Raw genomic sequence first — 15,710 nt, forward strand, 5'->3', positions numbered from 1 at the left:
GTAGATTCATAGAATATGAGTATATCACGTAGCAACGTGCTTTTTATTGAAACTTTCAATGTTGTTTTAATGGATAATATTTTGCATTTAGCTGAGTAAGCTTTTAGTTGGTTATTTTGAAGTCAAATTTGGCTTCGAGGGACCCTGGCCATCTGGCAGCCCTATATGTCAGGTTGCCAATTTGGCAGATTTTCTGCCAAATGTCCTTTTTTGGCAGAATTTGAAGTCGTCTGGCAGAGAAAAATCGGTTTGGCAGTTTTGCAGATATTTGGCAGATTTTATTTTCCGAGGCCTAGGGATGAATGTATTGGTCTACTCCACGTTTTCCATGGCAATTTTTATGTATTAGTGATTTTTTTAAACTTGGGAAATGAAAAAAACATTTATGACATCGGCCTTGAGAATTTTTTGTTAAACAAAACTGATGAGTTTTCAAAGGGGGTACTATAGATAGTACGGTTTGGCAGATTTTTGTGGTATTTGGCAGATTTTTTTTTATCCAGTTGGCAGAATGCCTGAAATTAATCTGGCAACCCTGCTATATGTCGGTCGCCGATGAAAACGAAAGTAGAATCCATGGAATTTCTTTGTGGTTCCAGTACTTTCTCATGGAAGAGATCTTGATTGAATATCGCAGTAATAGTAACAAATAAAGCGAAAGGTAAGGGCGGACAGATTTATATTATTAAAGACGTGTAGCTACTAAACTGGGAAAAGCTTCTTCTTTGATCAATTGTCAATGGTGCGTAGCATCAAAGAAGAGAGGTGGGCCGGTGCCGGTGGAACCAACATTTAAATTTGGCCTCTTTATTTAAGTTGTCCACCATAAATTTAGATAGAAAGAAACTCCTACCATCAAAAGCAGTTAAGATTTGAAGATCTGTTTAAAAACATTTGGAACTAGACAATCCTTGATGAATTTCAAAAGTTATGTTTGAATTTGAAATTATTTCGTAATTTTCATTCTCTAACTTAAACTTAAGTGCCTTAAGTTTAAGAAAAATTCGATGGCAATCATCTTTCATTTTCAATGGATGTCGTCTTTAAAAAGACCAATTAAAAAAAAGATTGGAGAAGAAGTGTCATTAGATATACAAACTGGTGCATGAAATTCATGAAATGATTTTGCATGATAAGTACAGTCCAGTAAAAATTGGTGCGCAAAATTTGTATTTGTTCCGTAGCGTGTGCGAGACTCTCTCTCACTGTCTCCCCCCCCCCTCTCTCTCTCTCTCTCTCTCTCTCTCTCTCTCTCTCTCTCTCTTGTGTGTGTGTGTGTGTGTGTGTGTGTGTTTTCCAAACACAAATTCCAAATTCCAAAAGACTGACGGTCACTGTCGGGCCTTTTTAAAAATTTCCATTTAGTTGGCTTGAAAACAACTGGATTTAGCATTTTTGCACTGTTTATATCTTATTGTGTTAGGAAATCAATTTACTGATTTGGTGCACAATTTCAAATTTCTCTGGGTTTTTTTTACCATGATACCTTGTTTGGCATTTTGTATAAAATAAATCTGGCAAGGGTCTGTGATAGGAAAATCTGTTACTGGTCTGTGAAATTTCCCATTTCCCAATAGTAATCAACAATAGACCGACAGCCTGCATGATCTACTCATGCACAGGCCACCACAAACATGAACACTCACCTGTTCCGTTGTGACTGCTACGGACTCTGGCATGTTACAAGAACTAATCCCTATTGGTCTCTGTAGTTGTCTAAATTTTTGACAGCCAAAGGAGAAAAAAAGAATAAAATTATCATCACTACCATAACTACTACTACCACCATCACATCATAATCATTTTCATCTCTGCTACACCACCACATCAATATCATCATCTGAACTGCTGTGATTACAACATCATCATTACCATTATCATCACTACTGATACCACACAACATCATCATATATCGCAACCAATACCATATCATCATCACAGCCGCCACTACCTCCTTATCTTCGTCATCATCATCAGGAATTCAAAGTTGTTGCCTTACTCTTGCAGGAAATAATCAATTCAAACAACTTTGACCCCTGATTTAAATAAGGTAGCCATTGGTCGGGACAGGAGTATTGTTTGTGTAGGCTTGTTGTTGACCATGATTGAGATCTTTTTGGTTTCTTTTGCCACTTCTGTATTTTCAACCCTCATGCCTTTCCTATCTGGTAAGGATAATTTCTAAAAACAAATTGCCATTTTCCTTATTTCAATCCTGTGTCGAATTTGAGTGTAAGGAACTATAACCCATTATAGACCTGCATAAAGATTGCAAAATTCTTCACTCTACTATATATCTACAATCAGTAACTCGAATATTTTTAAATTCATTTTTTAAAAGAGAATGATTGATTATTATAATTTTCAAAACTGACTTTTATTTTGATATTTTTCGGATTTAAAAAAAATTGAATTATTGATTGTTTATTATTTTCAATTGTCTTTCACATTTGTATTTTCCAGCCTGTGACTGATCAGACATTATGTATGAAATTCACATTTTGAAGGAAGGTTACTCAAAGCCTGGGTCTTCAGGTGAGTGATGTACAAAGTTGCTGAGCGTGGTTTTGCATTTACGGCTTCAATCGTATGGAATTCTTTACCACCTAAAAACCCAACAATGTGAAAGTTTACCAGTCTTCAAACGGCATTTAAAAAACAAATCTTTTTCATTCTGCTTTTCGTGATTCTAATTCTATGTGAACTTTGAACAAGATTGTGTGTGACTGTTGTGGTGATTTCGTAAATTTGAATGAATGATCTTGTGTGATACCAAAAAAGCTTTTGTAAAGCACCTCTGAGCACTATTTGTGGATACTGGGGCTATATCAAATAATAATAATAATAATGATAATAATAATTTATAATAATAATAATAATAATAATAATATTGTTGTATTTTAGCTGCTTGGCTTAAGATTGTGTATTTTTCTTTATTAAAAACAGACCAGTGGCATCATAGTAAGTCATACTCTTTTAGAATTGGAGAGGAGGGGAGAGGAGGTGGCTGTGTAGTTGAATTCTGCTTGTATTTTCCTAAAGACCTGAGAGTTTATTTTAATGGATTCTGCTCATATTATCTTATGGCATATGTGGACTTTTAATTGTAATTATTGCATTTTAGATTATCTAAATAGATATGTGAATAAGGTGTTAATAAAACAAACTTTTTTTTTCTATGCTGAATCCAGTATCTTGAAAGACAAAAAAAATGTTTTCCCTTGTTGAATTCAATATATTGTAAACCACAAGTTTTGTTGTAAACCACATCTTTTTTTTTTTTCTCCTATTAGAATCCAGTATCTTCTAAACAACAACATTTTATGTACTTGAACATCGTTGCCTCTGCCTGAAAAAAAAAAATGGTATTTATCACCTAATGGGCTCATGTCTCGTCTTGCATGTTAAGTGTTACTGTTGGCTTGGTACCCCTTGTAAGGACTTGTTGAATTTAAATTCCTGTGCATTCATCTAAGTAATATTTTATAATTGTTTATAACAGGAACCTTGAAAGCTGGTGGAACAATAACCCTATTGAAAGGCCGCCAACATAACATAATCGTAGACACAGGTGGACCAGGTGACAAAGATGTCATTCTTAAAGGTATAGAGAGCTTATTTTGAAATCTCCTTAACAAATATTAATTCCTGTCAAGTAAAGGGATGTGCTTCATGTGAACCATTAGACAACATCACCTTACACAGAAACAAAGAATATTGCTCTATAATTTAATCTGTTTGTTTTTGGTTTCATGCTCTTTCAAGAGGGTATTTGTTTTTTATTAATGGTTTTTTTTTAAATAATTCAATGAGACCATAATTACGATACTGATGACAGGAATAGTTATCAGCACTTCATCATCCGTTTTATTACCATAATAATATATATATGATAATTTAGTGTTAATAAAAATAAATGATAATCCTTTTTCGTTCATACAGATATGTTATAGTTATATGTGATGCATACCCATTTATGTTTATATATTATCAGGACTCAATCAACACAAGCTTTCTCCATCGGATGTGCAATTTGTAGTTTGTACTCACGGTCACTCGGATCACGTTGGAAACCTTAACCTGTTCCCTGATGCTGTGCATGTTGTGGGCTTTGATATCTGCCATCATGATGAATATCTATTGCATGACTTCAAACAGGTATAGGAATAGCATAGATGTCCCCCTCTCTCTCTCTCTCTCTCTCTCTCTCTCTCTCTCTCTCTCTCTCTCTCTCTCTCTCTCTCTCTCTCTCTCTCTATATATATATATATATATATATATATATATATATATATATATATATATATATATATATATATAAATGCTCTTGTTTAAGATTTCCATATTGGTCTCAATATTGCAAAGGCCTGACGTGCTTTCTTGATTCTAGCAATGATGTCTTCATCAGTTCTACACCTATCAAGAGGTCTAACCTCACCCGTCCTGAATGGGCTGCCGTGCGATCACTTAGATCACGTCGTGATATAGTGATCAAAGCAGCTGATAAAGGAGGGGCCGTAGTTGTTTGGGACGCTGAGCTCTATAGAGCTGAGGGCCACAGGCAATTGAGTGACCAGATAATTTATGAGAAAGTGACTTCGGACCCAACACTTGCTAACAACACCAGAGTCCACCAGACAATCCAGTCTTTGGTATCGCAGGGAGAATTACCCTAGTAGAGCAGAGGTCCTTAAACACGACCCCAGCGACCTAGGTAATCCATGTTTTTACATGCTCCCTAAGATACACAAGATCCGGGAATTGTCTGACACTCCACCTGGAAGGCCGATTGTGTCGGCTATCTCGTGTCCCACTGAGAAGGTATCGCAGTTCCTCGATGCGGTATTTCAACGTATAGTTCCCACCCTGCCATCGTATATCAAGGACACTAACCATGCTCTTGGTGTCATTGACGAAATTCTATTCCAGGATGAACGTCCACGGCTGATTTTCACCATGGATGTGAAGGCACTGTACACATCCATACCGCATCCTGACGGACTGCGTGCCATCAGGCATTTCGTCGACCGTCATCCATTACCAGGGATTTCCAGCAACAGCATTGTGAGGCTCACCGAACTTGTGCTCACACTCAACACTTTTGAGTTCAATGATGTATTTTTCCATCAGATCTCAGGTGTTGCGATGGGCACCAAGATGGGTCCCTCATATGCTAACCTCTTCATGGGCTACCTTGAGGAAACCTTCTTCCGTCGGTACAGTGGACCTGCCCCCGAGCTGTTCAAAAGGTACATTGACGACTGTTTCGGCATTACGTCATTGACCCACAGCCAGTTGAAAGGGTTCATCCTAGCGATGGACTCCTTCCATCCGTCCATAGAGTACACTTATGAGATTTCAACCTCTGAGGTGAACTTTTTGGACATCAAGGCTGTATTGACCAGCACGGGAGTACGGACCACTGTACACTACAAGGAAACGGACAGTCACAGCTACCTGCTCTATCGGTCATCCCATCCGGTGAAGTGCAAAGATTCCATCCCATTCAGTCAGATACTCCGCTTGCGGAAGATGATGAATTTGCGCTTCAACGTGATCGCATGCTCGATTTTTTTAGGGCACGGGAATATCCCGAAAGGGTTTTGCTTAAGGCTGTCCGGAAAGCCAGCCTCGTGTCGAGAGAAGCAGCAATGAGGCCTCGCAATGCCAGGAAGCAGGAGACACAGCGTCCCATTTTAGTCCTCACGCATCACCCCCATGCCGATCAAGTGAGGAACATCCTATTGCAGAACTATGGGATCCTCCAGGCGGGCGAAGACACCCACAGAGTTTTGTCAGAACCCCCGTTGGTAGCATATCGACGGGATCGTAACCTGAGGGATCTACTTGTCAGAAGCCGCCTGGAACCCATACCCAGGGATGGACCTAAAGCCAGATCGTGTATGCGACCCGGTGCAAGACTTGTGGGCAGCTGTGGGAGTATGACAGAGTCAGCTTTCCAGACAAGATTTGGGACATCAGGCGGCCGTTTACTTGCACTGACCGTAATCTAATCTATGCAATTACGTGCTCCCTGTGTGGGATTGCTTACGTTAGTGAGACCGGAAAGAGGCTGGGTGACAGATTCGTGCAGCACTTGCGTGACATATCGAACTGTGCAGACACAGCAGTGGCCAGACACTTCAATCTGCCAGACCACTGCGATGTACAGTGTGTGCGTGTGTGTGTGCTTAGTTTTTGCCATTCGGACACTTCCGCCCGTCGACGTAGGGAAACTCGCCTGATCAAGTTGGTGGGAACGCTGACTCCACGCGGACTCAACACCAGGATTGACCACCACTAGATGTCAACGTCACCCATATTCATCACCACTGCTGCTCTCACTTCTGCCACTACAGCTACTGCTGCTGCTACTACTACTACTTCTACTACTTCTACTACTACTACTACTACTACTACTACTACTACTACTACTACTACTACTACTACTACTACTACTACTACTACTACTACTACTGCTGCTGCTACTACTACTACTACTACTACTACTACTACTACTACTACTACTACTACTACTACTACTACTACTACTACTACTACTACTACTACTACTACTACTACTACTACTACTACTACTACTACTACTACTACTACTACTACTACTACTGTTCATACTACTTAAACTACAACTCTACCTACCTACCTATCTATCTATCTATCTATCTATCTATCTATCTATCTATCTATCTAGCTATCTATCTAGCTATCTATCTATCTATCTACTGATTATCCACCAATTCATAGTCATCTACCTTCCTAGCTATCTCTCATTGTGTCCACTTTTTTATCCATTAATATACATATAGACCCAGCTATCACGCGGCTGTTTACTCGCCCTCTCTCACCTCCCCCCCCCCCTTTCTCTCTCTCTCTCTCTCTCTCTCTCTCTCTCTCTCTCTCTCTCTCTCTCTCTCTCTCTCTCTCTCTCTCTCTATCTCTCTCTCTCTAATTCCCCCTCTCTACCGGTCCGCCTCAAACCAAACCCCCCCCCCCCCCTTTTTTTTTTTTTTCTCTCTCTCTCGCTTCTCTCCCCTCTTTTCTGTCTAACTAACTACCTATCTATCTGTCTATCCATCTATCTATCTATTTATCGGTGTATTCCACTTTACTATCGCATCGTTCCTTCGCGACGATTCGACCTTCGCTCATCCTACAAAACCCCCCCCATCCCCACCTCCGCCGTGACCCTTTCACCTCGCCCCCTCCACCGCCCCCTACTGTTTCACTACAGCTTTCTACTACTACTATTACTACTACTACTACTACTACTACTACTACTACTACTACTACTACTACTACTACTACTACTACTACCAATATGTCTTTTATCTTCCATTATAGTCTGGAAAGTTCTGTTCCCTGACGCTGACCTTTGCTTATCAATAAGATCATCCCCCTGGGGCACCCTATCCTCTACCCACGCCACGCTAAAATTTCATTCATACTGCAACCACCATTGAGTACAGACGATACAAGTTATTTTTCATTATATTTTATTTGTTTTCCACGTTTATTTGTGTATTGTTGTGCTGATGAAGGGTTTGTACCCGAAACGTCCATTGTCTGTTCCCATACGAAGCCTTTCCATTTTCACTCTTTCGTTAGTACTTCATCAGTTCTACCTAACTGACTGATTTTGCTGCCACTTCTATTTTTTGTGTCTTTGGACTGGATGACAAAGACAGCATATGCCAACTCCAACAATGGCATTCAATGGACATTTTAAAAAAGACTTGAAGACCTGAATTTGCAGATGACCTAGCCCTCCTCTCACCCCGCCTAAAGGACATGCAGAACAAAGTCACAGCCCTGAAAGAAACAGCTAAGTGAGCTGGTCTCAACATTAGTGAAGAGAGGACAAAACTACTGCACATAACTGCCAAACAAGAATCCCAAATCAGCATCTCTGGTACAGCAATAGAAGATGTCGGAGAAGTTTTGCAAGACCACATAATCACAAATTGTTCGTTTAGTTCCTCAAAATCTAAATTTCATTGTCTTGTCATGACATTCCAATTGAAAATGTTATTGTTTTTTTCGCATCCTCAAATTCATTCGTGTCATTTTTTTTTAGGAGGCTACAAGTTTGATTATCTTATCATATTTCATTCCTTAGATCTAATTTGACCTAAAAAATTGTCAAGCCCTATTTATATCAATTCTTTAATAGGGTCAAGGTCACTACCTTCAATAAAATTCAGATGAATTTAATAATCAATTACAATGACCCCAAATAGTGTTATATAACAATCAAATGTCCTTACAACCAGCCCTATCAAATGGCCAACTTTGTTCAATCTTTCCATGAGCAATCAGCAGGGATGCTACTTTTCCGGTTTTAGCCGGAAATCCGGGTTTTTTACCAACAGCCGGTTTTAATCCGGAACCTCCGGTTTTTGTCCGTCGTCACTATTCAAAAAAAAAAGAATTTTTTTTTTTTAAAGAAGAAAAAAATCGCGGTAGTTTATCTCCGCCCATCCCCATCACTGAATTTACCGTGTCAAACATTTCCCTCAAAACCACAAAATCACCATTATGTCTTATGTCATATTTTGGCACCTGTGCAATAGTCTCGTGAAATTTAGTGACTGTCCCGTTTTTATGACGTCGGGCCAGACTGAATGGCACCAGATGTCACAATTGACACACACGACCAGTGGTGTTCTTTGATTAGCTAGTAGTTGATGGTTTGGTTGAAGGGGAAGGGGAGGGACAAATTTCTCTCTCTCTCTCTCTCTCTCTCTCTCTCTCTCTCTCTCTCTCTCTCTCTCTCTCTCTCTCTCTCTCTCTCTCTCTCTCTCTCTTCTCTCTCTCTCTCTCTCTCTCTCTCTCTCTCTCTCTCTCTCTCCTCTCTCTCTCTCCTCTCTCTCTCTCTTCCCCTTGCCTTTCTTTCCATTCTCTTTTCTTCTTTTTTTTTTTGATATAGAATTCCTAAGATCAATTCATAAATTATTCTCTCTTTCGCAACCATCCATTAAATCATCTGGTTACACAGAGATAATACATTAGAGAATAAAGCAATGGTGGTCGGCTTAGTTTATTCTTCTGTCTTTTTACCGTTTGACTATGGCTTTTGTGAGATTCCTGGGTTGTATTTATAAGCTGAATAACCACTAGGTTTCGTTAAAAAATAAAAGGTATTGTAGCCTGCTTTATAAAGTAAAAATCAAAACAAAACTACACTTTCTGGCCTTTTATTTGAATAACATTGTAGGCCTTTAACATGTGGAAAGGACAATTCATTAAATGTTTACAAAAGTAAATTTATGTTTAATGATAAGAATGGATTTATACTAGTAATAGTAATACATTACATAATACCAATACAAAACTATGTTCCTGTTATTTTTACACTTTGCTTGCGTTTGACCGATAGACGGAGACATTTTCCTCCTTTTTGACAAATTGCTATTATTATCACTGAATGAAAAACACTCACCAAAACCACTACATCATCTCTACCACCACTACTATTACAACCACCACCACATCATCATCCCTACCACCAGATCTACTACAACTACCACCACATCATCATTCCTACCACAACTATTACAACCACTACCACACAATTATCTCTAAAAGACCACCACTACTACAACCACCACTACATCATCATCCCTACCACCACTACTACTACAACCACCATCACATCATCATTTCTAAGACCACTACTACTACTACTACTACTACTACTACTACTACTACTACTACTACTACTACTACTACTATTACTACTACAATCACCACCACATCATCATCCCTACCACCACTACCACATCATCCCTACCACCACTACTACTACTACAACTACCACTACATCATCATTCCTACCACAGCTACTACAACCACCACCACACAATCATCCATACGACCAGTACTACTACAACCACCACCACATCATCATCCCTACTACAACCACCAAATGTAATTACACTTTCAACTTTTGAAATTCTCCGAGTCGTGTCAGGAATTGCTGCGAGACAAATTTTGGATCGCATCTCATTGAATTTGAGTAAAGTTCAAATTTATAGGTTATGGTTGCATGGGTGGGTCATGATCTTCACAATGAAAAATTTTCTCTTTTTATGTGACCAGTCATTCTCACCCCTGATAGCTTTATAATTTGTCTATATTTTGTTTTCAGCACCTTATTTTATCAATTTGAAAACTGTTAACTCTCCTTTCTTTTGTGTGTTATTTGCTCTCAATTGCAATAATAAGTACTGAAACAATATTCCAAATTTGATATTTTTCAAATCCCTACAAAGCCCTTGACGTTGATTTGTATCTCGTCCGCGCAAGTTTTCAGGCTTTTTAAAATTTGCCTGGTGGCATCCCTGAATCAGAGTATTGAATAACTAGCCATGGGTGTAACAAAAGCAAAATTATCTAATCATTCCAAACATTCATTTCCATTTGTGTGGCAGATTAGATCTGTAATAATAACCTGCTCTTGTTTCTGCTTGCTCATACTTTATACAGGAATTATGCACTGGCATAACCGGCATTTTCTGAAAAATTGAGTTATAATCACCAGAAACAATCACAAATCCTCTCAGAATGGTGATATCTCTAATGGTGATTGAAAAATTTGTTATTTGAAAATTAGCACTAGCTACTCGTACAAAATTGTTTAAAAGAAACCCAGTTCTAAAACCTTCCAAGTTACCCTAAGTATTATTTCTCAAAAGGAGCAAAAGCTTTATAACTTTAGCACATGATTCCACTGATGATAATATTGATTTTTAATGTGGATTGGTCCTCCATCAATGAGGATCACCACATACCACTGATGAAGATGAAGAGAAAGGAAAATGAAGTTAATAAGCACGCGTTTAATTGTAATTTAGGGGGAAATAAGGATTTAACCTTCATTATTGGGGGCTACAACATCCTCACAATGGTAAGAAAAGAAAAGCAAGAGAGGAAATAGAATTTTAGACTCATAAATAAGTCTAATTGTAATTTCAGGGCATACCATACGAGATAGATGAGGATATAGAAATTTGGCCAACACCTGGACACACAGGAAACGATGTATCTGTCTTTGTCCACAACACCAAATATGGAACAGTTGTCATTGCAGGTAATTTCTCTTACATAGAGACAACAGTTATTTTTATCCTAAGAGATAAGAGAAACTATTTCATACATTTACACACCTGCCTGTACAAACAGAATTTATATCTATAATTTTTTTTTTTCACTGTATGTTTGTAGTAAAATTTGTAAGGAGAAGAAAAATAAAAAATGTGTGCATTTACGTTGCGTCTATCTGCCTCCTTGGTAAACAACATGCTGTCAAGGCTTTTTATTTTATTTTTTATCTGCTGATTATGATGAAACAGTACACATTTCACAGGACAAGATATTTAGCCTGTCACACAGCGGAACAAATTTTCAGAAAAAGTCCACGCTGGTTTTCACCATGGAGATGTCCAAGTTTAACATCTATCTTAATTTTTTCAAACAAATAACACAACAGAGTCAAATATTCTAGAAAGATAATATTACATTCTTTTACCTTTATTAACTCACTCAATCCTGGACATTTTTGCTACTTTTCAAAATTGGAAAAAATGTATTAAAATGAGCATGTACATGAATAGTTTTATTCAACTCCCATTAGCATGTAAAAACTAAAAAACATTAACTTTGATACTGTGCCTATAATTTGTCTCAGAAAAAATGTAATAAATAGGCATGGGGCAAAAGTAACCCGGGTAAACTACGGATATTGTCGTTGTTAGGGTTGAGTGGGTTAAGTCGAATTGGATAAATAAAATAAATGCTGGGTTTGGTTATTTTTTTCAAGAATATTGACACCAATCCAATGCATGTTATCTAAAGGAGACTTGTGGTACTCACTGTCAAGCTAATTCCCTTAGTTTAATTTTTAAAGACTCTTATGTAAGAATGTAAAAGCTCCTTTTATGGGATGTAAAATTTTATAATGATGAACAAAGTGTTTTGACTAAAACATTTCACCAATTTACATTTCTTAACTGTCTTTCTATTCATGGGTCTCAAATTTTTACTATTTAGCGATTACCGCTATTTCAAGTCCTCTGATATTTTCTTCAGCTTGGGCTCCATGCCCTTAGTAGTATCTATACATCTTCAAAAATCATTGTAAACAGTATGATTGCAAGGGATCTTTCCATGTTTATTGGTTTTTAAACATTTTTTTCTCCTTATTATATTATGCTTTGTATGTTAATAATTCTGTATTATACCAGCATTGTCATTAATGAGGGCAAATTGCTCCTCTTTAGTTATGATAAAATGTGCATTCAGCGGAAACCGCAAAATATTCCTCCTTTTAAAAAATTCTGACCTGAGACCTATGCTATTGCACACAAATCCACACACGCTCATGAACATAGTTTGACACATATACATAAGTGCATATGTGCATACTCACGCACCAATCAAGTGTATTTTATCACATCAATGAGTACTCACGCACCAATCAAGTGTATGTTATCACATCAATGAGTAACGAGTTTGCTTGTTTGTTTGTTTTTTTGTTTTTTTAATCTTTATAATAAGGTGACTTGTTTGAGTGTCAGGATGACCTAGAAACGCCTAGCCTGTGGCAGGACAATAGTGAGAGGCCAGATCAGCAAGAAAAAGGACGTATCAATGTCTTGCGTGTGGCTGATTGGATAGTCCCAGGTCATGGTCCCATGTTCGAGGTGAGTAGAGGAGACCAACCCCAAATTGATTTTTGTTTTTGTTTTTAGAATTTGTATTTTAACTCTTTAAAATTCTTTAGTTTAGTGATTTTTATGGGAAAATATGCATTGGAGTAACTCATTGGGTCCGAATGAATAGGCAATGGGACAGATAATTGGAGACGGTGAATGAGGACAATAAAGATAGCCTTTGGAATAATATTTATAACATTTTTATTGAGTTACATTCCCAGACCCAGGCAGTTAGTATTCTACCAATAATGAGAAAATAGAAGTAGTAGTTGTAGTGATGATGGTGGGAGTGGTGGTGATGACGAAGATGTTATTCAAATTACTATTCATAATGGTGATATTCAAAATATTATTAATTTTATTGTCCTCATTCATTGTCTCTCCAATTGTCTGTTTATACAGACTGAATTCATGGACAATAACACTATTATTACTAGTTAATTATGGATCTACGGTATGTTAAAATGCTGTTATTAATATTGCGCAGAGAGTGACTATTTTTTAAATGCTATTAATAGTTACAGTTCTCCAATAAAGGCATTGCAGATCTAATAGAAGTGAAAATAAAGCCTTAAAGGAAGACAATGTGGCAGCGTGGCACAGTAGTATGGTCTTTGCCTTGTAACCTAAAAGTACTGGGTTTGTCACACACTGAGGTGATGCAGGTCATCTTGGAATGAAGACTTGATTAATAAGTTTATTTGCTCCTGGTCACTCATATTTCATATGGTACAGCAAAACCAAGGATTGATTCGTTGACTGATTAACTGATTACTTTATTTAATGTTAGATTAACTGACCAATTCATAATGATGATAATTTTTGGTGTCAAATTGCCACAATTGTAACAAATTGAAAACTAAATGAATATGTTTATGTTGTGTATATTGCACGCGTGAAACAAGTGTAACTAAATGACAAATTGCCATTTTTATGGACAATAAAGATCTATTATTATTATTATTATTATTATTATTATTATTATTATTATTATTATTATTATTATTATTATTATTATTATTATTATTATTATTATTATTATTATTATTATTATTATGTTCATTCTTTCCCCCACACAGGTTCCCAAAGAATGCAAACGTCAGCTGAAGGTGGTGATGATTACAGAGGAATCCCATTATTCCTCCTCCTCCCCATCAGGTGTTGTCGAATCTCATTCTTCTTGTATCATTGTGGAAACAGATTGAGAGTGTCTTAGAAAAATATACTTTTTCACTTTGGTCAAAATTGATGCAATTAAGTCTTGTAAAATAGAATCAACATTTAAATATTTTGGGCATCAACACAAGAATTCCAGGGTCCTTCAAGTTTTTTTTTTAATGCAGTGAAACAGTTTTCTTTTGCTTTCAACAGATTCTGTCAGTTTTATTTCACATTTTATAGGGTTTGGAAATGCTGAAGTCTGAGAGATGTTTTTATAGTCTTACTAACAAATAAAATGAATTAGTGATTATGTCATATTTTTTATTGAATTTCAGTTTAAAAACTTCCAATTGCTAGCATCATTTTATTTTAAAGATAAACGGATTCAACAGAAAGCAAAACAAAAAATATGTTGTGTTCTTGGCTTCAGGTCCTGATTGTTAAATTAAAATCCAGATTTTTTCAAGTCTTATCTCATTTTACTGGCATTGTGGGTTGAAAACTCTGAGTTTGTCTTAAAGGTGTACATTTTCAAATCCCAAAGTGTATGTTCTTGGATTTAGTTTGTTTGTTTGTTTGTTTTCTCTCTATTTTTTTTAAGCATATTGTCGAGTCATTGGAATAAAATCATCCTGAATACTCATCCCCAAAGGTAACCATGAACAAGAACTTCTTTTGAATCTGGCTTTTGACTATATACCCTTACTTGATATTAAATAGATGTGTCATGCATGAATCTATGCCTAATTTAACTAAAATTTGTTAGCGGTACAAGGATCTGTTAGATTCTTTTAATTAAAAAAGATAGATAGATTATGTATGATTGAGTAACGATCTTAGATTTACGTTTATATAGAAAAAAGCTTTTTAACTCCTATTTCATTTTTTTCAAGGAACTGGAAAAGCTTTTTATTTTATCCAAAGTAAACCATTGATCCATTGTAATGTTGCAGGCACAATTGACCCAATGCCATTACTTATTGCGCTATTCAAGTGTTTATTATTATTATTATTATTATTATTATTATTATTATTATTATTATTATTATTGTTGTTGTTGTTGTTGTTGTTGTTGTTGTTGTTGTTGATGTTGTTATTATTATTATCATTGTTATCATTATTATTATTGATTTCATTGATAAAACATTCAAAAATATTTTCTTAAGCAATAGCTGCATTCGACGCTGTTGAATTCCATTCTTTCACCATCTCATCACCATGGAAATGTCATGGAAATGTCTATTTCTTGTCACATATCACATATCATTTTATTTATATCTATGCATACTATCTTACGTCTCCCCCCCCCCCCCCCCCCCCCCCCCCACCCCCATGCACGTATATGACCTGTTCATTTTGAAGGGAAAATACAATTACAATGTGACAACTAGACTGTAATGAAATCCCACAGCTGTACATTTCAATTATCTCGGGTTTTATCATCAGCATTATTATTATTATTATTATTATTATTATTATTATTATTATTATTATTATTATATTATTATTATTATTATTATTATTATTATTATTATTATTATATTATTATTATTATTGTTGTTATTGTTATTATTATTATCATTATTGTTGTTGTTATTTTAATTTTAATGATCCAATGAATATTCATATGGCCGTGTCCGAGAGAGAAAGCATCCCTGCACATGTCCAATCACTTAAAAAGTGAAACCTGCATTTTCTCATTCACTGGGATTTAAATATTAATGTTTTCTTTATATTGGTGCAATGGTTATTTAAAATATATTATGTTGTTTAAGTATTGTTTGGTGATTTGTGGATTATGATTGTGTAATAAAG

The 15,710-nt window shown here is 36.3% G+C and overlaps 1 protein-coding gene across 1 annotated transcript; it reads left to right on the forward strand.

Annotated features, from left to right (window-relative positions):
- The first annotated feature begins 539 nt into the window (after window positions 1–539).
- LOC144980895 (metallo-beta-lactamase domain-containing protein 1-like) lies at window positions 540–14,545 on the forward strand. The gene is made up of 7 exons (XM_078928799.1): window positions 540–661; window positions 2,464–2,535; window positions 3,503–3,604; window positions 3,995–4,158; window positions 10,996–11,110; window positions 12,577–12,722; window positions 13,814–14,545. The coding sequence occupies exons 2-7, from the start codon at window positions 2,484–2,486 to the stop codon at window positions 13,937–13,939; spliced, it is 705 nt and encodes a 234-aa protein (XP_078784925.1). The 5' UTR covers window positions 540–661; window positions 2,464–2,483; the 3' UTR covers window positions 13,940–14,545.
- Window positions 14,546–15,710: the final 1,165 nt, after the last annotated feature.

This window comes from Berghia stephanieae, chromosome 10, assembly GCF_034508935.2.
Source record: "Berghia stephanieae isolate SIO BIC M18660-M18661 chromosome 10, UCSD_Bste_1.3, whole genome shotgun sequence".
Lineage (NCBI taxonomy): Eukaryota > Metazoa > Mollusca > Gastropoda > Nudibranchia > Aeolidiidae > Berghia > Berghia stephanieae.